This window comes from Barbus barbus, assembly GCF_936440315.1.
Source record: "Barbus barbus genome assembly, chromosome: 28".
NCBI lineage: Eukaryota > Metazoa > Chordata > Actinopteri > Cypriniformes > Cyprinidae > Barbus > Barbus barbus.
Genome location: NC_136756.1, coordinates 14,673,539 through 14,695,799, shown reverse-complemented (window position 1 = coordinate 14,695,799; position 22,261 = coordinate 14,673,539). Strand labels below are relative to the sequence as shown.

At 36.0% G+C, this 22,261-nt stretch overlaps 3 protein-coding genes across 4 annotated transcripts; 1 reads left to right on the top strand and 2 right to left on the bottom strand.

Annotated features, from left to right (window-relative positions):
- Positions 1-214: 214 nt before the first annotated feature.
- On the bottom strand, positions 215-9,804 carry nim1ka (NIM1 serine/threonine protein kinase a). Its single transcript, XM_079382260.1, has 5 exons — positions 9,686-9,804; positions 4,828-5,362; positions 4,022-4,378; positions 2,095-2,363; positions 215-1,230 (listed from the first exon to the last, which is right to left on the bottom strand). Exons 3-5 carry the CDS (start codon positions 4,317-4,319, stop codon positions 475-477), a joined length of 1,323 nt encoding a protein of 440 aa, XP_079238386.1. The 5' UTR covers positions 4,320-4,378; positions 4,828-5,362; positions 9,686-9,804; the 3' UTR covers positions 215-474.
- Positions 9,805-11,059: 1,255 nt separating this feature from the next.
- znf131 (zinc finger protein 131) lies at positions 11,060-15,609 on the bottom strand. 2 transcript variants are annotated; one of them, XM_079382136.1, is made up of 7 exons: positions 15,509-15,609; positions 14,747-14,900; positions 14,553-14,654; positions 13,800-13,944; positions 13,026-13,717; positions 12,808-12,938; positions 11,060-11,877 (listed from the first exon to the last, which is right to left on the bottom strand). In XM_079382136.1, exons 2-7 carry the CDS (start codon positions 14,868-14,870, stop codon positions 11,356-11,358), a joined length of 1,716 nt encoding a protein of 571 aa, XP_079238262.1. In that variant the 5' UTR covers positions 14,871-14,900; positions 15,509-15,609; the 3' UTR covers positions 11,060-11,355. The 2 variants fall into 2 exon arrangements, with proteins under 2 accessions (XP_079238262.1, XP_079238263.1); XM_079382137.1 differs by lacking the exon at positions 15,509-15,609 and adding an exon at positions 15,114-15,415.
- A 2,555-nt stretch (positions 15,610-18,164) lies between these two features.
- Positions 18,165-21,830, top strand: selenop (selenoprotein P). Its single transcript, XM_079382089.1, is given in 9 exon segments — positions 18,165-18,261; positions 19,257-19,484; positions 19,659-19,868; positions 19,962-20,079; positions 21,220-21,554; positions 21,556-21,568; positions 21,571-21,641; positions 21,643-21,649; positions 21,652-21,830. Coding segments are annotated over 8 exon segments (996 nt in total). The 5' UTR covers positions 18,165-18,261; positions 19,257-19,281; the 3' UTR covers positions 21,691-21,830.
- Positions 21,831-22,261: the final 431 nt, after the last annotated feature.

Below are 22,261 nucleotides of genomic sequence, written 5' to 3'. Positions count from 1 at the left end.
TAAGATTTGTACTCAGAAATTACTAAAGTAGTCAAACATGTTCATTAGAAGGGGGTGACCCAATACTTTTGGCAATATAGTGTGTGTGTGTGTGTGTATATATATATATATATATATATATATATATATATATATATAGCCTATATATCTTAATTAAGTATAGTACGTTTTCTATATATTAGAGGCATATTGCAAAGTGAATGTTCGAAACAATGCAGTCCAAAGCACTTTTATTACATTTACTGAATACATTTATGACATGACATCCATTCCATGACATTAAGACAAAAGTCTTGCACTCACTCACTTGTAAACAATCATATTTTCCATTCATTCATAAAGACTACTTTATTAAAGGCATTCACTGATCTCATTTTCAATTGAAAAAAGATAACAAAAGAGGTATATCAAATATAACTACCTGAACTATAGCTCCTGTGAGCTGTCCATTATTATTTATTCATTTTCTGAACATCACAAAATGATGCAGAGTTTAGACGTATGCCTAAGGCTCCTGTATGTCTTCAGATGGTACTTTTTAGCTTCAGTTCCATTCACTACGTGAGTAACTACTGGCATGCTCTCCACTGCTTGTCGTTTATGTGCACGGTGTAAGAGGATTCGATAGACTCCAGTGATAGAGCTCCTGCAGTCTTTGCCCTGGTTGTTACGAATGTGGTCTGCGGTGATGCCAAGAGCCTCCAGGGCATTCCTCACCTCTATCTCATGCTCTTCAAGCTCCCCTGGCTTAGACTCAGCCAGATGGAGCGGGTCCAGTTTGAAGGGCTCCATGGCCTTGGAAAACTCCACCGGCAGTAGCCACTCACAACCCATCATCTGCTCTACGGTGTAACGGTCAGACGGCTGGGGTTGCAGGATGCCGCAGATCAGTTTCTGGCAAGGTTCCGGCACCCAAGTAGGCACTGTGTACGTCCCATCAAGGATGCAGCGCTTCAGCTTGGCCACCGTTTCCGCACGGAAGGGCATGTTGCCGGTCACCATGAAGAAGAGCATGACCCCCAGGGCCCAGATGTCTACGCAAGCACCTATGTAGTGCTCGTCCCTGAAGAGCTCAGGAGCGGCGTATGGGGGAGAACCACAGAAGGTGTTGAGGGTCTCGTCGCGGCGGCTGACGGTGCTGAAGCCAAAGTCTCCAACTTTAACGCAGGTGCTACAGGTGTAAAAAACGTTCTCTGCTTTCAGGTCTCTGTGAATGATGTTATTGTCGTGCTGCAAAATAAGAAAGATAAACTACTATTAACTATTATTTCATTTATATATGAGGTACACCACTGTTTTACATCAAATGTAGCAGTCTTCTAAAAATGCAGATTTATTTTTATTATGTTTTCTTTTACATTTTTGTCATGTTACACCACTCAAAATAGCAAATAAATAATAATAATTATTCAATTATAATATATTAAAAATATTTAATACTTCAGAAATTCTGCAATTTAATATTTTAAGAAAATTTAATTAAATTCAATATATCCTAATATAGTTTTATATACTAGATATTTAACTTCAAATATAGTTTCACAACTCTCAGCATATTTATTCCAACATAATTATTTATTGATGCAACATTTTAAAAAGTAAACAATTAATAATTACCAACTATAATATTATATGAATATAAAATACTTAAAGTTTACAATTTCATTTTCAAAGACTTCAACAACCTAATAAAAAATTAAAAGATGCATTTATCAAATAAGATTAAAATGTGTATTATATATATATATATATATATATATATATATTATATATATGAAAGATGAATACATGCAGATGTATTTAAAATCAGAAATGATCACAGATCATATGAATGAACTGCATTTTCATTGTACTGTTGTATTTCTGAATAAATTCTGACAAGAAATGGTCATTGTGTCACTGACCTTCAAACTGTGTCTTATAGAAAAACCGAAAAAGTACATTGGCATGAAATGGCTTAAATCGGCCACATTTTAAAGGTCAGGAAAACAGGAATCATAATGAGAATAAGTTTGCACCCTGTGAACATGCAGCCCACTATTATAACAGATTTCCCTCATTGAATTCTATTTTTTTGCATCATGTACATCTCACCATATGCTTCACAGCTGAGAGAACCTGAGAGAAGACAATCTTGCTGTCGAGGTCGGAGAGCTTCCCCTCTGTGCTGATCTTCGTGTAGAGCTCTCCTCCGCTTGCGTACTCCATGACCAGGTGCAGACGGGTCAGCGTCTCCACCACCTCATACAGACGGATGATATTTGGATGGTGCAGCTTTTCCATGCTCGATATCTCCCGGGACAGCAGCCTTTGCGTCTTCTGATCGAACTTGGTTTTGTCCAAGATCTTGATGGCTACTTTGTCTGTGGATGACAACATAAAGTTTCAGCTACAGGAGTTTCTCATTCAGAAAACACTGTGGGACATAGGCATTCCTACTAATTTCAGTATATATAAGAATTGTTTGGTCAAACAGCAGTAATATTCAACTGTCATAAAGGAAAGACATTTGAGAATGGTATCAGATATGGTGCCATGCGATATGGAATGTCATTCTACACCCTCTCTTCAAGATCTGCTGCAGCACTACAAATCCTCTGCGCATTAATTCACAAATGGCTTTGTAACGGCACACCACAACCTCCTATCCTTTACACACAGCCATCTTTGATGAGGTCTACAGCAATTCTAAAGGTCTCAACAGAAATGTGACACCTAAAATCCATCCATCTGAGTCTGGAACAGACAAGTTGTCTCAGGTTGACTTTGACCGAGGGCATGCTTCCCACATTATCCATGTAAACTGGACTCTCATGACACATGTTCATCAAGACAATAACACTCAGCAAAAAGCATACGCATATAGCCAAAAAAAGTAGAAAATACATATATTATATTTAGTGTTGTCAAACAATTAATCGCATCCAAAAAAAAAGTTTTTGTTTGCATAATATATATGTGTGTTCTGTGTGTATATATAAATGCACAAACATACAGTATATATTTTAATTACATGTCTATATTTATATTCATATAATTTATATTATATATAAATATATTTGATATCTAAACAATTTTATTTTTTTGAAATATGCATATATACATGCATGTGTGTGTATATAATACATAAAAATAAAAATATATATATACACTCACAGTACACATACATATATTATGATTAATCGTGATTAATAGTTTAACATCACTAAATATATTACATTAATATAAAATGCGTTTCAAATAACATTTTCCTTCCAAACTTATTGCTATATATATTCCAGAGTGCTGTAATATGTAGTTTTAACCCATATTTAGTGAGAATGTTATTTGAAACCCACATTTTATATTAATATATTATACAAACTATAACTACGTTTTGGACCAAATGTCTTCTAAATTGGTGAGCTGTAATATATATGATTTTGCACAATTTTCAACATGTTTAGTGAAAGTAAATTAATAATTATTATTAATTATAACATTAATTGTACAAAAAATGAACTACTTTAGAATTTACACAATTACTTTATCATTTTAATATCCAAAAAAATATATATCTGATTCAACATAGCCTAATAAAACTACGTTTACAACACTGTTCAAAAGTTTGGGGTATATAATTCATAAAATGGGGTAATATTTCATAAAAATAATGAAAAGTGACCATTTAAAATGTAGCTTTGCCATCACAGGAATAAATAACATTTTAAAATATATTAAAATAGAGAGCCGTTTTAAAATGGCAAGAATATTTGACAATATTACTTTATTTTTGCTATTCTTATTCAAGATCAATGCAACTACAAAACAAGCCTCTAAATGTGCATTTCCAGACACTTTACAGGGTGTCAGTGAGCTATAGGAATATCCCCGGATCATAAAATTTTACAGTGTCAGTGAGCTGCTCTAATATAAGTCTATTAATATTGTAGCCTCCTTGTGAGGAAAACTTCTCAATAAAGTCAAAGAATATGTACCAATTACTCAGAATTCAGTTCAGAGTCTTTTAACTGACATGTACCTTTTGTCAGAGCGTGGATGCCCAGCTTGACATGGGAAAAGTTTCCACAGCCGATTTCGCCACGTATCTTGTAGAAGCCGATGCGGCGGCCCACAGTGAGCTCTCTCACCATCTTCTCATCTTGACACATGTCCAGATTGAGCTTCTCCAGTGGAGTGAGGCGGCGCGGCTGGGTCCCCTCGTCATCCGTGCAGATGTCGGAGCTGTCTTGTCGGCTCCATCGGGCATAACGCTGGGGACCCGTGGCCACTTCTGAGACCCCGACGGAGCCCCCCCCAGCCGGGTACACAGCAGTCATCCTGCCACAGGCCACTGGGGGGCTTAGCTCATGGCAGGAGACCTGGAACTAAGGCACCACTTGAAGATATGAAATGATACACAATTAAAGAACCTGCTTTTTTAACCTCTGCCTATAAACAAATCCATCAAGGAGCAAATAAAAAAACATTATTATACAAAATTGTATTTTTTATATTTATTATATATACACACACACACTAACACACATATTAATTCATAATTACAAATATAAATAAAATTATTATATACAATAATAATTAACTAAACCTCTAATTATTATTTTTTATATTTGTAATACACATAAGTATTTATTCGTAATTAAATAATAAATAAATAAATAACTCTACACACAAACACACATTTACAAATAAAAATATTTTACAATATAATTTATATTTATAAATAGTTAGTAATAAATAGTTATTTTATAAACACACTTTAATAAAATAAATGCACAACACAGGGACCGTTCTTCATTACAAAAGCAAATAATGGATAGTCCTCACCTTCACATGTTGTCCTGTACGTCTGTGTCAAGTTCCAAAATTAGCTCATTATCGCCACATCTCAACCCAAGCTTATACACATATCAAAGTACAAAGGAGTAGATGTTTAGGGTCGTCCGGTGCACAGTGCTGTTCCTTCCCCTCAGTCCTACATCTCCCTGAACATCATCAGAAATGCCCGAATTAATTGGTGCGCTGTCTCAATGATAAAAATAGACCGCGGATCAGCGTTGAGAGCGATGAGGGCTGTGATTGTTGCCTGGCGGCTATAACAAGGCTCCACGTTACTCTCGGTGGCCCTGGCTTCTCTCATTTAACATCTTTGCCTGGTGGCTCATTCAGAAATGGGGTCCCACATGGAAAACAGCCACTCCCTCTCATTTGTTCACTTCGGTGTGTATCTTTGGTGCTTCTGACTCACTCTACAGTCTTCTTTCTGGGATTAGCGTGTACAGAGATCCTAATCCGTGCCTTTTTTAGTGGCCCTTAAGTCTCCAATTTAAACAGTAGGCTAAACTAAAAGATTCCCGTTTACCTGGTGAAAGAGAGACAAAGAATATATCAAGACCATTACACTGCCTTGACCCTGTCCTTAAGTCACCTTTCCTTAAGGTAAACCCTTAGCTTTTTTTTTTTTAATTATTTAGCTTGTGTAAACCAGCATGTTTGTGGAAAATTGATGCATTTGCAGCATTTGTTAAATCATTTGAACTATTTACAATTAAATTAATAATTTTAAGGCTCCAATGACAAGAATAAAAAAAAAAAAAAAAAATTTATATAATTAAATTTGAACTAAATTATATATCTTCCTACAAATGTGACTCAATGTGTGCGTTTGTGTGTGTTTCAGGATGCAATTAGGGTGAGTTTGCTGATGTAGTTCCTGTAACAATCTCCCTAAAGAGATTTCTTTGATTTCTTGATCAAAGAACACCAGGTGTGTTCAGGTGTGAACACAGGACTGTTGAGCATTGCACCTGCACAGAAACCTTTAGGTGTGAAGATGTGTTTTTTGCAGGTGGAGGAGCGCGGCGATGCTGAGATAAGCTGCTGAGCTTGGTTTTCAACAGGGTTCTTTGACGCAATAGAGCCAAACTTTATTCTTTTGTTTTAACTTTTGAGCATCAGCATTATAGAGTTATAGCTAAACCAATCAGATCTTTTGAAAGTGCTTTGGAACTGACCAAGTGTTAAAAAACGCAGGTTTTGGCATTAAAAAGTGACAAAACAATCCTATAGGTTTATATTTTTACATGTGTGTGTATTATACTTGCTTGTGTAACTGCCATAAATGATCAGCGATTTGACAATTGAACAAGAACCCGAAGACTCTTTTACGCAATCAGCAGATCTTTCTGAGAAGCAGATTTAATCCGCCTTCATTCACTCACTCAAAACAAGAGCTTACTTCTTCTGGCGTCAGCACGAAGCATTCAGAGACAATGGGTTTATACGCACAACTACCCTGATTATAGAATACACTACCGTTCAAAAGTTTTTAGTCTGTACGTTTTTTAAATAAGTCTTTATGCTCACCAAGTCTGCATTACAAATAATGTATAATATTGTGAAATATTATTTTTAATTTAAAATAGCTGTTTTCTATTTGAACATATTTTAAAATGTAATTTATTCCTGTAATAGCAACTACAGTCTTCAGCGTCACACGATCCTTCAGTAATCATTCTAATATGTTGATTTGCTGCTTAATAAATATTTTTTTATTATCATCCATGTTGAAAATTATGCTGCCTAATATTTTTGTGACAACCATAACATTTTGTCAGGATTCTTTGATAACAGAAAATTCAAAAGAACAGCATTTATTAAAAATGGATGGAAAATAAAGTCTTTTTTTTTTTTAATTAATAAAAAAAGTATGCCAAAAATTACCTGAATACTGATTGCTAAACTGATTCTTATATAAATAGTTGGATGGTAGCAAGAACAAATAACCAGATGGCTGAAAAAACACATCTGTCTGATACAGATATTTGACCTTCCTTATATTTGATATCGTTCTGATTGCCCTACTTCACATGCTCTATTTACCAAGGCACAGCACACAAAATCAAAGTGATGTTTCTCATGAATACTCAAATCCTCAAGCTTCAAACACCTTCCTGCATATGTGTGTGTGTGTGTGTGTGCTGCTGCTGATTGCTGAAGGAGCTGAAAAGATTCACCGGCTGACAGAATTCTCTTTTAAAGAGTAAAGCAAGCAGAAATCCTGAAACGATCCTTTCAATGATCTTCCTCTCTCACCTTTTTCCACCATCACCTTTCTGATCTTATTTATTCTGTAAGTTTATTTTTATTTTATTTTTTTGCTGTGCCTCTATAATTAAACCCTCTTCTCATGTGAAATAATAGTGCTTGCCTTTGTTTACGGTTAGGCCCAATATAGGTTTAACTGCTTTATTCTCCAACAAATAATTTTTACAAAAAAAATTAAGGGGATTTAGACGTATTTTACATTGAAAATCTTCTCATTTTTAAATCCCCAACTTCAATATCAATTACTAAAACAAGCAAATAGTTAATCATTGAGCTCCTTTCTGGTACACAGCACCATTAGCATGAGCCTCATAGGCAGGATTTAGAATGCGGTTCTTACATCAACTGTGTGACTCCTTTCACGCCCCATGGGACAGAAGCACTGACTAAGCGTTAAGCGTTGTCCACAGGGGCCATTTCTACTGATCTACACACAAGATAAACACGAAACACATGGGATATCAGTGGACCCTGAGTCAGAAAAAGCCTTGTTGCATGTACAGGGTACAGTTAGTAAAACCTTTGGCTCTAAATGCAGGTATACATTTTATATAAAGTAGAATTAAATAAAGTAATTATTACTCATTCACTATGACTTTCCTCACAACATCCAATATGCCTACGTCTCTACTATATAGTAAGGAAAAAGCAGTATGTGAAAGGAGCTGTATGTCCGAATTCACAGTATTATTCACAAAATATTAGGCAAAAAGTGCAAGGATGACCTACTTCTGGCGATATTCCAAAATGTGCATTTGCTGAACACTTTACTATTCCATAAGTCCACATGAGATGTCGACGCAAATGACACCACAAGTCACATGACAATGACAACATGATAAATGAAGTACATCCAGATTATGTTTATATTATATAGAGCATCCTTTTTTAACAGCCATGAAGTAAGTCCCAAATCAAATGAAGTACCTACTCAGTATGCGATTTCAGAAGCAGCTTCTGTGTTCACACTCACAGCCTCAGCTACACAAAGCCCTCCTGTGTGTGTTTTGATTGAGACACATGGACAGAGAGGGGAAAAAAGAGCTCAGTAGTGAAAAGATCAGGGCCAATAGGGGGCCAGAGGTGCCAATCTGGAATTTCCATCCTGTAGCTACAACTACCAAATTTCAAGTCATTTTCTTGCTATCAGATCAGCCACACAAAAATGAAATAGGATTACTATTTTGATAAATGACACGTCGTTCCCAACCCATATGAATTTCTTTCTTCTGTTGATCACAAATGAAGATATTTTAAAGAATGTGGGTAGCAATTGAATTTCATAGTATTTTTTAAACACTATTGAAGTCTATGGCTACTGTGAAATGTTTGGTCACCAACATTCTTTAACATATCTTCAGTGTTTAGCAGAACAAAGAAAATCATACAGGTTTGGAACAACTCATGGGTGAGTATTATTTTCTTTTTTCAGTGAGCTATCGCTTTAATGACAGAGTATGGATGACATTCATAATCATATTTTGAAGAGGCTCTACTACTGGTTACTGTCTCTTTCTAAATAATGCTATTAATTTTACATAACTGTATTAAAAATGCACAAAACCACAAGCATCACACATGCTTCAGAACATGTATTCAGATTTTGATACATGTCTGAATGTGTCCATATTAATGAGTCCTTAAATAAGGAACATAATTAAGGAGTTCAATTGATGTTTGGACCTTTGAGGGAAAAAAACATGCAGATTATGCGATGAAACCACAAAAAAGGCTGTTTCCGTTGCATTGTGCCCTGTTAATGTATTCCCAACCCATCAAAGCAGCTTTAATCTCAGACCTAAAACCATGTTTCATGTCATCCAACTAAGGAGTCATCAAAGGAACCCGAACAAAAGTTGACATCAATCTGTGAGAAACTAGAAAGGATCATTCAATATCATAAATTACAATATTTTCAGTAAATTAATACTTCTATTCAGGAGGCATTTGGGATTCACACACCTGTACTGTTCAAACACTAATGGCTTTATTTAAACCAGAGGCCCTCTGTAGACCCAACACATTCCCAAATGCAAGACTAAAATCGTGTTCATTACAAATGCCATTTAATCAGAGGATTTTAAATTCGTTTTACAAATGTTCAGTCATAAGGGATGATAAAAAATATAATAAATCTATACAAATAATAGCAAAACTAAATATGAAATATTGTATTATATTATTATTATTACTTCCAATAAATTACTCTGCAAGGGTAAATCTTTATTTCAAACGCATCTCAAGTCACTAAAGGTGACACCACGCACGTTTGTGTCGCATTTTAGAGTGTAGTTTAGGTCTGTGCAATATAATTATAAAATATAAGTAGCCTAACAGTAACAGCAGCCTAATTTTTAATGAGATGATGCTCGTATCTGCGCCAGAGATGAATTGTAGTTTACACGCTTCCATAACAACCGCTGCTGGGCAGTAACGCCAGATTCATCACCATCAAGATTTGTCTATTGATATCTGAACAAATTATATTATAAACAATTTGTAGGAATACATTAATTCTGCATGCTTACATTCAATGGTAACTTCGGGATGACGAGAACTGATGAGTAAACATCCTTACCTTTCTTAAGCGTTGCCTCGTTGAATTATATTATTGTGTGTATTCTGTGGGATCATTCAGTTTGTTTTAACTCTGTGCGTGTCATTTGCTTGAATGTGATGCGCGACGACTCCAACAGGGAGCTGTGACGGACAGTTCTGTTAACCAATCCCAGCTGGGAGGCGGGACTAATGGATTTCTTTAACAAATAGGCTATTAGGATATTTCTAAAATAGAGTTCTAAATTGAATTTTGCAAAAAAAAAAAAAAAACACTATGCGTAAAAATAATTACAAATCGAAGGCTAGTTTTTAGTAAAAAAAAAAAAAAAATCGCCTTTGAGACAGTCAATAATGTATCAATTTAACAACAGTGATTGTGATCCTGTATACTAATGGTTTTCAGACTTTCTAATTCCACTCACCAGTAAAGATAACAAGCGCCTCGCTAAATATAAAGACATAATATATAAAATATATAATAATAATTATAATGGGACGTTTAAGCATTTTTTTATTAAATTGTTGTAATATATTCATTATAATATTGAAATACATTAGTAAAAATAAATTATTTTAAGTCCTCCTGTGGCCCTCTTAGAAGTTTTCTGAGGCCTTATAAAGGGCCACTGCCCCTCATTTGAGAGCCACTGCCTTCATGGGCGGTCAAAGCTCCTCCGTTTGAGAAGGCCTGGTTTAACCCATACCTGCTTTACAGTGAAGAGTTGCTTGCTGCATGTCCCAATTACAATTAATTTCCTGTTCACATAAATCACTGCAACTGAAAACAGGCTCAGAGTGCCACATCAGGGTTAGAACCTGTGACAAATATTACATACATTATTTTATTGCTTTGTACAGCTGAACAGCAAACCCGCTTAAAACAAATTAATGATGCAGACTGAACAAGGAGAAAGATTAGAAATGCAAGTCAGAACTGCATACATGTCTCGATTATCTGGGGAAACATTTTGCCCTTTAATTCTTTTATGAAAATAAGCTTCTTACACACACTATAAACATACATCCAAAGATAACTTAAAAAAAAAAAAGTGCTGGGCAACGACTGCATCCAAAATAAAAGTTATGTACATAATGTGTGTGTACTGTATATATTTCTTATGCATACATAAATACACACATGCACTTATACATTTAAGAAAAATAGGATGTTTATATATTAAATTATATAATTTAAATTATGTGAATATAAATATATACATGTGAATACATGTAAATGTAAATAATTTCTAAATATATACTGTATGTGTGTGTCTTTATATATACACACATGAGAAATATATGCAGTACACACACATATATTATGTCCATAAAAACTTTCATTTTGGATGCGATTAATTGTTGCCCAGCACAAAAAACAAAAAAAACATTCTTTCCACCTTTGAAACAGTTTTGGCGACATGCACTATTCATTAAATGAATTACATCTCTTACTATTCTTATCCACAACATACATTAAAAGCATGACTGAACCTGTGATCAGATTTATGGAGACATTGCTTTCAGAGAAGTGAAGAGAAAAGCTTAAACAAATTAAGCTGGTGACCCATCTTTGTTGGATGACACCACAGTGACCATTGCTGTACAATTTTAATGCGGTAGGAAAGGAGTAATGGCCTGGCTCACCTTCCCAATTCATTCTCAAATTGTCCATGCACAAGGAGAGGCCTTTCATACATTTGCAGTCTTTACTTTTTTCGAACAGTCCACTGCCTTTTGTTTAACTTGACATTCTGGTTCTGCAACAGTCACATGTGCTATTTGGATATCCATTGCTTGTTCTTTCAATCTCTCGCCATCTACTTGTAAAACCACTGTCTCTTCCACCCCAACCACAGTCTGAGAAGGCTGTATCGGCGTCTCTTCCTCCACCACGAGAGTCTCCTCAACAGCTACAACGTCCACCGGCTCCACAGTAACATGCTCCACCCGCATGTCGTTCTCCAGGATCACCCTCTCCTCTCCCTCCTCAACCTCCGCCATAGCCAAGACCGTGGCTGGGTCTGAAATCATGACTTCCTCTGTGACGATAATCTTCTCCTGCAAGCCGTGGAGCTCTTCCAGATGAGTGTGGAGGTCTCTGGGTTGCGTGAACCACTGATCGCAGATGGTGCAGTGGTTGGGCTTCTCACCCGTGTGAGTCACTAAGTGGTCCTTGAACTGCTCCCAACTATTGAAAACACTGCTACAGACCTGAGGAGTCAAAATAAGTGAGTAGGGCTGCATGAATAAGCAAAATACAACCAAAACTGCCATATTGCTTAGTGCGATTATCAAATTGCTTTTAATTAAATAAATATATTTTTAGTTTTTGGAAACAATATGCAGCAACCATCTTTCCAAAATTATAAGCAGCAATTATATAATTATATACATGCTGTTGTCAAAAAAAAAAAAAAAAGAGAAGAAACCTGAGGTATTCTGTCAAAAATTAAGCTCGATGCTTCGACGTTTGAAAATATGACTATTTTAATTTTTTTAAAATTACGTTTATTTATTTTTCTTACAGTTGTACTAACATTCTATTTTTCTTAAATACTCAGTTCATTTTGCAATGTAATATATATATATATATATATATATATATATTTCAATTTTTCGAAATTGAGATTTATACATCATCTGAAATCTGAATAAATAAGCCTTCCATTGATGTGTGGTTTGTTTGGATAAGACAATATTTGGCCGAGATACAATTATTTGAAAATCTGGAATCTGAGGGTGAAAAAAATAAAAAAATAAAATCTAAATACTGAGAAAATTGCCTTCAAAGATGTCCAAATGAAGTTCTTAGCAGTGCATATTACTAATCAAAAATGAAGTTAATATATTTATGGTAGGAAATTTACAAAATATCTTCATGGAACATGATCTTTACTTAATATCCTAATGATTTTTGGCATTGAACATTTTTTTTTTACTGCAGTTTAAGTATAAAGGAAGTTAACCTAAACTAAAATGAATTGATTGAAAAATTGCATGCAATATATTGTATCTTAAAAATCACAAAATCATATTTACCTGAAAAATTGCAATTTGATTTTCTTTAGCCCTTTTAGTGAGTTTTTCAGATGGCTTGGCATAGTAAATGCATGTTTGGATATTTTACTGGCTAAAACCAACCTGGCATTCATACAGCTTCTTTCTCCCTTTTTTGGCTCCAGCGCCATTTTGACATGCTGACATGTGGCACTTCAGCGTACTGTTCCTAGCAAAACGTTCATGGCACTCCGGGCACTCAAAGGGTTTCTCACCTACACATACGTGAATAAATGAGAAGCTGATTAGAGATTACATTTGAATGCATTTCTTAAAATGCATTAAACCTCATAATATCTCACCTGTGTGTTTCCTTAAATGCTCTTTGAAGTGTCCAAAATGATCAAACTGCTTTTCACAGTACTCGCAAACATGCACTTTCTTTTTCTGTCGTCGGGACTGTTCCTCCGCATCAAAATGGTGATTATTCAAGTGCTGTTTAAGGGCTCCTTCCCGGGCATATGTTTTACCACAGTGCCTGCAGACAAAGCCCCTATCCGGGGTAGCGGTGTGAGTCTTCATGTGCTGTTTGAGGTGGTAGTAGAGTTTGAAGCAGCGGTCACACTTGTCACAACGGAAAAGGTTGTCCAGCTGAGAGATCTGAACCTCCACCACTTCAATATTCTCCAGGGTCTTGGAGGCAATCACAGTCTCTTCCGGCACGACTACCGAATCCTCTACGTCCTTTTTCATCACATGGAACGTCTGCTCTCCCTGCTGGTACTTGCTTGTGATGTCGGCCAGTAAGGCCAACGCAGAGTCATCCGATGAAGGTTCGGTGGAATTCCTAGCAGCATCCACTACTTCCACCAGGCCGCTTTCCTCCACCTCAATATGTTCCTCGCCAACCTCCACTTCGATTTCAACAGCTTCGGTCTCCACTGAAGGAACAGTCTCAGTGATCACATTGGAGGTCTCTGAGATCTTCCTCTTCTTAGCCTTGCTCTTTCCAGCCAAGGCCTGGGAGGAGTTTACTGAGGCAGTACCATTCCTTCTATGTGTGAAAAGAAACATAAAAGTTAAAAATCAACTTCAGGATAAAATCAAGCAAAGGAAAATATACAATAGTGATCAACCTGTTGTCCAAGGCTTTGATCGCCTCCTGCATTTGAAGGTACTCTGCAGCTCTCCAGACATCACTGACTTCTTCCTCACCATTCACAGCTAATGTAGCTGTATAAGTGAACTCCATGAGGTGACGGAAGGCAGCGTTGCCAACACCTGTTCATTGCAACAAAAATATTGTAAAGTTTATTATTGAGCATTCATTCTTCGGAGTAATTTTAGCTTACTACTATTAGGGCAGGGAGAACATAAAATGCAATAGCAGTAATGAGTGAACTGGTATAAATAACTGCTGTCAACTGAGGTCTGACTCAAATGGGTCAGGGTTAAAATTCTGATTAGCGGCAAAGACATGGTTCAGATCTGATATCAGTAACCTCGGGTCTCTAGTAATTTAAACAAACTTAAATTCCGGCCCTTAATAGATGTCGATTTCTTTAAAACGCCAACTTTCATTATTTGTTTTGGGCAATAAACAATATTAGGCAACACTTTATTTTAAAGTATCCTAATTACATGTTACATGTACTTACTATTATAATAACAATAAATTATGCGTAATTACATGAAAGTAACCCTAAACCAAACCCAAATCCTAACCATGTAGTGAGTACATGTAGTTAATTAATGTAACTCAGTACTTAAATGTATAATTACACTGTAACAATGACACATTTTAAGGTTGATTGATTAAGAGGAGTCATTGTCCAGGAAAAACAGGCTACATTGTAATATGCCACACAGATGCATGTATTGTTAGGTACCTTCAATTTCCACTAGAGGCTCCTGAGTGAAGTCTTGAAAGAATTTGTGGAAAAACTGACTGCAGGCAGCCAGAACAGCTTTGTGGGCCCTAAACTGATGTCCTGTTAAAGTAACCACAATCATCAGCACCTGTTTATTCAACTATATAACATTTTGCATAATTCCGAAAGGTATTAGAAAAAGGAAACCTCACCATCCACAATAAGAGTGATGTCTGTGAACTGATCCAGCTGACGCTGCTCATTCAGTTTGTCAAGCATCACTTTGTAATGGGCTGGAAACTCATGCCCATAGTCAACATCTCCATCAACAGACATGGCTCAGCCCTTTCCGTGCGCATGCAAGTACTACGAAGAACAAACAGACAATAAAAATATGGCAGCATAATAAAAGTATGCATGTATAATATGTATATTATTATTATAATATAATAAAAAAGTGAAGTTGCATTGACTTCTTGGAACCAAAAATCAGTTACAACTGCTCAGATTCGTCTACAATCTTTCACAAGCGTATGTCATTTAACACAGACAATGCGCTAAGATCAATTAGGCACATACTTTGTAATGGCCCCTATCCCAATAGATCCACAGAGCGCCAGGCATATCTAAGCAGCATGCCGAATACGCGCGCATTTCTACAGGGAGCTGGTCTACGCAAGACGGGCTGCTTTACACCCAGCGGGTCAAACTGCTGCAAAAGCCGCGTTCTTCAACAGTCCAACCGTATGGAGGTCCTACAGAAATATACGAACGGCAAAAGCAGCACTGTGTGCTAGTCAGCTTCATGTTACTCGCACGCTGGGCCTGTGGCCGCTAACGCATTCGCCATTTGTTTTCTGGACCATTGTCGTTACGTCATCAAATCGCGCATTAAAATGCTCTTTTAATCAGACAGATTCCCTTTCGGCTCAATAATGAGTGACGCCGGGTGTCTAACGCTCCCAAGAACTTACCCCGGGTGACGCTCCGATGTCTAGTGCGGTTGCTTATTCGCGTTGGAGGCCTGAAGCGATCAATGTGCTGTTTTTCCTCCGCTCGTCGGAAAAGGGCGGTCGCTCTTGCGATGGCCTCGACTTCCCATAAGCCCCTGCGGAAGCGTTTTATCGCGCGAGGCTGACAGGTGGTGGTTACCAGGGCGACGGTGCCCAAAGATCCCAAAATGTACATTTGTTTTGTCTTAATTATTTTGGTAGATTATCACTTTGTTTTGTATTCTGGTTGTGTACTGCTTTGCGTCAAATCACATAGGTCTATCGTTCTTTTAAATAGCCTAATATTTGCGCTGTATGTAGGCTATCTCCTGTGAGTGTTATCTGTCCTAAATAAATAAATAGCTACATTTCAAAAAGGTAAATAAGTATAAGTAAAATTTTGGTTGGCAACCTGATTTTGATTAAAAGAAAACACAAATGCTAAAATATATAAAAATTACCCTCTAGTAGGCTAAATCATTTTATGGATGGCTATTATTAACCTATAGTTTTTGATCACATTTTGAATTCATTTTAATGTTTATATTTCACTTTAAATGTTTTCTTTTCACTTTTTAAGTAGGCCTAATCTTATTGTCTTGTCATATTTATTAGTTTTTCTTAAACATGTCTATTTAGGCTAGTTCTCAATTTTTATTTCAGTTTTAGTTATTTTAGATATAGAAATAAATGCAAGATTTGTATATTTTTATTTCAGTTAACATTTATTTATTATTATTTTAAGATTTTTTTATGGTTTTCGTTTTAATTTGAATAAACCTGATCCAATGTTAGGCTACTTTTGTTAAAAAACACACTGGTGAAAAAAAAAAAAAAAACTTTAAATCGAAAATCTTTAAATGAAAACCAAAAAAAATCATCAAATCAAAAGAAAATATTTAGTTTTGATCAATTAGAGAGAAAAATAATTAATTCTAGCTATATGTTATGTTTAATAAGATATTTAACAGAAGTAATTACACTACGGATATTTGAAGTTAAACTGAAATTTGACATAAAAAACTTCTCTCAGAGCCAAAACAATACGTTATTCATTGACAGTCAAAGCTCTCCACTGCTCTCCTGAGGCACAACTGAGATACCATGATGGTTCCATGAGGAATCTTTAACATCCATGGAACGTTTCCATTCCACAAAAGGATCTTTGTAGTGGAAAAAGGTTCTTAAGATTACAGTTTTGTTCACATTAAGAAAAACGGTAGTTTTAAGAACCGTTCACTGAGAACTAAAAATGGTTATTCTATGGCATCACTGTGAAAGCCCACTTTTGGAATCCTTATTTCTTTTTAAAGAGTGTAGCGTTTAATGTAGGCTATGACAAAATACTGAAGCCTTTAAACGTAATTAAAGCAAGAACTAAGATTTGATTACTGGAAACGTGTAAACTGTAAGATTAAATGTAAAAACAGAATACAACGTAACCTTAATTCATATATCTTAAAATAGGACATCAACAGGTTTATACATAAGCTGGGTATGTTAAACAATTGCAGGTTTGCTAGTAAATCATTAGGCTAATCTAAAAATGATTGTCAAAACTTCAGAGAGAGAAAAAAAAACTAAAATCAAATAGATTAGACAATTCCCGAAGATGCTAAATGTCCAGTTGTTGCGCTATCCATTGACTTGCATATACAGATTATTCTTTACTAAGAATAGACAAATATTGTCAAGATTTATGAGAATCGGTTTATCTAATAAATGATTTCATAACAAGTTAACAGTTAACTAGCAGTAATCAGTAAAATGCGTGTTAACTGCATCTAAAGTGCATCACTAGGTCAAACAGTCCTCCTGATCATGAGATCTGATAATGAACATTAACTAACTGATAAATCATAAAACATAAGACGGTCTTGAGACTGTCTTTGAATGTTTATAAAATGGTTTTGGATGTGTATGTAAGTTTTAAACACTTGTCTTCCAAGAAAATGCGCTGTATCATTGTTTTTCCAGCCTTACAGGATCTTAAAAACAGGGTGTTCATCAAAGTTCAGCAAAAAGACAGGAAGTTTCAAAGTTTCATCTCAGCAGGAAAAGTGCTGACACTAACCCAGCTGTGCACTGTTGCACAAACAAAAATTACAGGATGTTAAGAGAACCATGACGATAAAATGATAATTGATTCTGTATGAATGCTTTAATAACCATGTTGCACACAATGCTCAGATTCATAATTGGTTGTAATTTCTTTTCAGTGTTGCACTCATCCCCCCACTTTTCATCCTTTAGGGAAACAGAAGTCTGGAATGCAGTTTTCGTTAACTGTTTACTATCTGGACTTTTTTTTTTTTGTTGGCAAAAACAGGTGTAACTTAGCTTTTTTCCGGGGTTTTTTTCACAGTAGATACTTATGCGAAGAAATTAAAAAGTTGGAGAGAAAAAATGAAAAAGAAAATAAAAACAGTCTTTGGCAGTGACACATACCAATACTAATCCACTTAGACAAACATTTTTTTCCCTGCTCAAGCTTTGGCTTGTCCACTCAGAACACATTATGGAGGTTACAGATATTTACTGCTGATGCGTGTAACTCCTGGGGTGAATACGTGAACTATTAAAGTTTTTGAAACAGGGACAGAGGGACCTTTGCCCCGCTTTCAGTCAGGAAAAACAAGAGGAGTATAAATAGGAGGAGCCGTGTGGGAGCGGGTTGTTTTTGTCTAGAAACCAGCTCAGAAAGTATCGCTGCCGAAGACTCTCAAGTAAAACAAGTAAGTCATTTATCAGTTATGAGATATATTTTTTGGATTTCTTTTTTTTTCAGCCATTCTGAAAAACATCTTCTTTGCATTACTTATTAATTGTTTTAAATATTCACATATATTTAAAGTATAATGTAGGTACTAATACATTATTTTATATATATTTAAAAGCAGTTTGTACATTAATTTGGTTCTGATAACTCTGTGTCATGAAAATGTACAGTTTCCTCCAATAGGATTTGTATGTACTATGGACCTTGCCCTAAACTTGCTTTCATTGACTTTGATCACTAAATCAGGGTTAATTACCATAATTACAGGTACATGATTATTATATGGCTAATACAAAAACGATATGGTTAGATATATAACTGCTGAGCAGACAGTAATTTCGATATGTGCTGACCAATAGAGATTAGATTCCCCTGCAGTTTCCATCTCCTTCCTTGTTACAAGTTTAACACCATTTTCCCTTGTTTACTGTAAAGCATCTTTAGAATATATATATATATATATATATATATATATATATATATATATATTGTGAAACATGCTGTAGAAATAAAAACTAATTGAATTAAATATCAGTATTTATTAGTATATTATATATTACATATCAGTATATTTTATAGAGCTGATATTTGAATATAAAAAACAAAACATACATAAATAAAAATATTTAATGTTTTATCAGTATATTATTTTACATCAGTATATTTTATATATTATTTTATATAGCTGACATTTGAACATAAAAATTAATAAAATAATAAAATATATATTTATTTAAAATATTATAAAATTAATGAATTTTGAGAATATGAATTGTGTGTATACACACACACACATGCACAATTCATATTCATAAATTAATAATGAATTCATAAAAATATATATTAATTGTTTATTGTTGATTGTCAGGTTGGAATTGTATCATCAGTTTACAATTCAAATGTCTTTTATTTTTTATGGATATGAGACAAACTGTTGGTCTTTGTGTTTAGGTTAGTGGGACTGTTGTTTGGAGTCATGTGGAAGGCACTCAGCCTTACCCTGGCTCTTTGCCTGCTGGCGGGCTGCAGTGCAGAGAGTGAAACAGACGGAGCCCGCTGCAAACTTCCTCCCGTGTGGAAAATCGGAGAGGAGGAGCCCATGAAGAACGCTCTTGGGGGTGTGACAGTGGTGGCTTACCTCCAGGCCAGCTGATTGTTCTGCTTGGAGCAAGCATCGAAGTGAGTGCATTCTTTTTACCTTCAAACATTTCAAACATATCAAAGAAAAACAGCAAAACTTTCATGAGACCTTGTTTTTCAAACCCTTATCTGGTCGCATTCTTGATAGTGTTCTCTTTGCATTGTTTACACAAGGCGTATTTATCTAATCCAACTTATTGAATGTTCTTCAAGGCTCAATGACTTGCTCCTGAAGTTAGAGAACCAAGGCTATGCAAATATAAACTACATGGTGGTAAACAACCGAGACGAAAGGTCCCAGCGGCTGCACCACTTGCTCAAAGAAAGACTGATGAATATCACCCTCTACGCCCAAGACCTCAGTCAGCCGGATGTCTGGCAGGCAGTAAATGCAGAGAAGGATGACATCTTGGTCTATGACAGGTTCAGCTCACCACTCATCCAGTTCAATTCACCTGATGAACATGATCACTATATTACTTTAATAATATTTCACTAAACACCTTTCTCTACCAGGTGTGGCCGACTCACTTACCATCTGTCTCTTCCCTACACCGTCCTGAGCCACCCATATGTGGAGGAGGCCATAAGACTTACTTATTGTGATGGTATTTGTGGAGAATGCAGCACTGAGGTAAAACAGCAGTGATTATAAATATAGTGTGTAGTATACATAGAATATGATATGCGTTCTGTAAGCTCAACACCAGTTTGACCTGAATAAAAATCCTTTTTTCTCTTTAAACACATTTTCATTTACTCATCCTATGTTACTAAACAATGTGGTGCTGAGAATGATATGAGGATCCAAAAAGCACATGAAAGGTATCATAAAAGAAGTCCATATAATTTGTACACAATATTCTCTCAAAATCTTCCTCCCTCCATCTAAATCTGACGCGCACATGAGGACATCTGTTTGTGTACGTAAGTGCAGTCTGCACCATATAAGGAGAAGAAGGCGGGGCTAAAGAAACGCCATTTAATTAATTTCTAGCGTGTGTCCTTAAAAGCGGTAGATTTAAATGGACGCAAGCGAATGCGCAGTGAAGGGTCGTTACAATACCTCCCTTTCCTTCTAGATGGCGCCCTACCAAATAAATACTTTTTTTTAATCGTCTTCGTTCAGAAAAAGAAATTCAGAATATGTACAAAGTAACATTTTTAGTTCTGTTGTTCCTTATTACAGATAATTCGTATTCCGTATAGTGTTAATTTATTTAGTATTCTTGGAGTTTTATACATACATTTAGGTAAGAATCCTCCACTGTTATTACTTAATGGCCATATAACACAACAACAACAACAGCAATAAATAAATAAATAAAAAACCTTTAAAAGTTAAAATTACTTTTAATATTTAAACTAATATAAAAGTTTTTCTCTCATTTTATAATATGTTTTCTATACTTGATACAATTTCATGTAAGTTGTTTGGCATGAAAATGCATGTTTAAAAAAAGGTTATATCTTCATTGGGATCAATTCTATGGGTCAGTGAAGAACATCCTTTGAGCCTTTCCATTGCACAAAAAGTTCCTTATATTGGAAAAGGGTTCTTCAGATTAATAAAATGTTCTGAGAAAAAAATGGTTCTTTTAAAAACTGTTCGCTGATAGGTTCTTTGGGGGACCTAACCGGGTTCTTCTGTGGCATCATTGGAAAAAATAAAAATAAAATAAAAAAAAATAAATAAATAAAAAACCTTTTAGAGGCTTTGTTTTTTGAGTGCATAAAGTATTTTCATTTTGCCCTTTTCCTCGGGTCATTACAGAGTTCTCTGCAACTTGAACAGTGCAAGAAATCCACAGATGAGAATACACCAACAGAGGGAGAACAGCATCACCATCAAGAACATCACGGTCATCATGGACATGGTCATGAAGGGCATCACCCCGATGGCGTGGAGAGGCACAGGCATCATCATCACCATCATCACCATCACCACCACGGCCAACAACAGGTTGATGTGGGTCAGCAGATCCTGGCCCAGGTTGACTTTGGTCAGGCAGCCGTTGAGCCACCAATCATGAAACGGCCTTGAGCTAAACACACTAGGTGAAAAGTTCAGTACAGCTGACAGCAGGGGGCAGATGCTCCAGCCACCAGCTGATGCTGACACTGACGACAGCTCTTTGGTGACAGCAATGGGCATGTGGCAGGCCTCTGACACTGTGAGGGGGCGCTTCCAGCCTCCTGACGCTGACAGGGCCTGAAGGAGGACAACCACATCAGGGAGACCTGACAGTGACGTCCCGTCCCACAAGCTGAATGAGAGCTGTCGCAAAAAGCCTGAGCTTGACCAGCAGGGGATGCGAGTTGAGTATGACAGGAGAAGTAAACAGGGCCGTTGGCTTTGTAACAATCTTGTCTGATCATTTATAGCATCACGTAAACATCAGTGAACCCCACATTGCTGGCCAACACTCTCGGTTAATCTTACCAACTAGTATTTGCACCTCAGTGTGTGGCAGCACTGGGCCTTGGCATCCCATTCTGAACAATTCACAAATTGATTATTGTTAGAAAGAAGATAAAAATAATTCAGGAACATCTAAATGACAAAATGTGCACTAGATTTAAATATTTTTTTTGGTTAAATCAAACAAACGTTGATGGGTCCAGTGTCTGTTAGTCTGAGAGTGTGTTAGGTTCATCATGTTAGTGTCTTTTCACCTCTAGATGCTTGGTGTGGCCTTTATGAAGGCAGGTGCGGAAACTATGCACTAGTGGTGCCTGTTTGATGTTAGGCCACACAGAGCAGAGGGCGAAGGTCATGTAACATCCTGTAACCCTTGCTATACCCAATCAAAGCT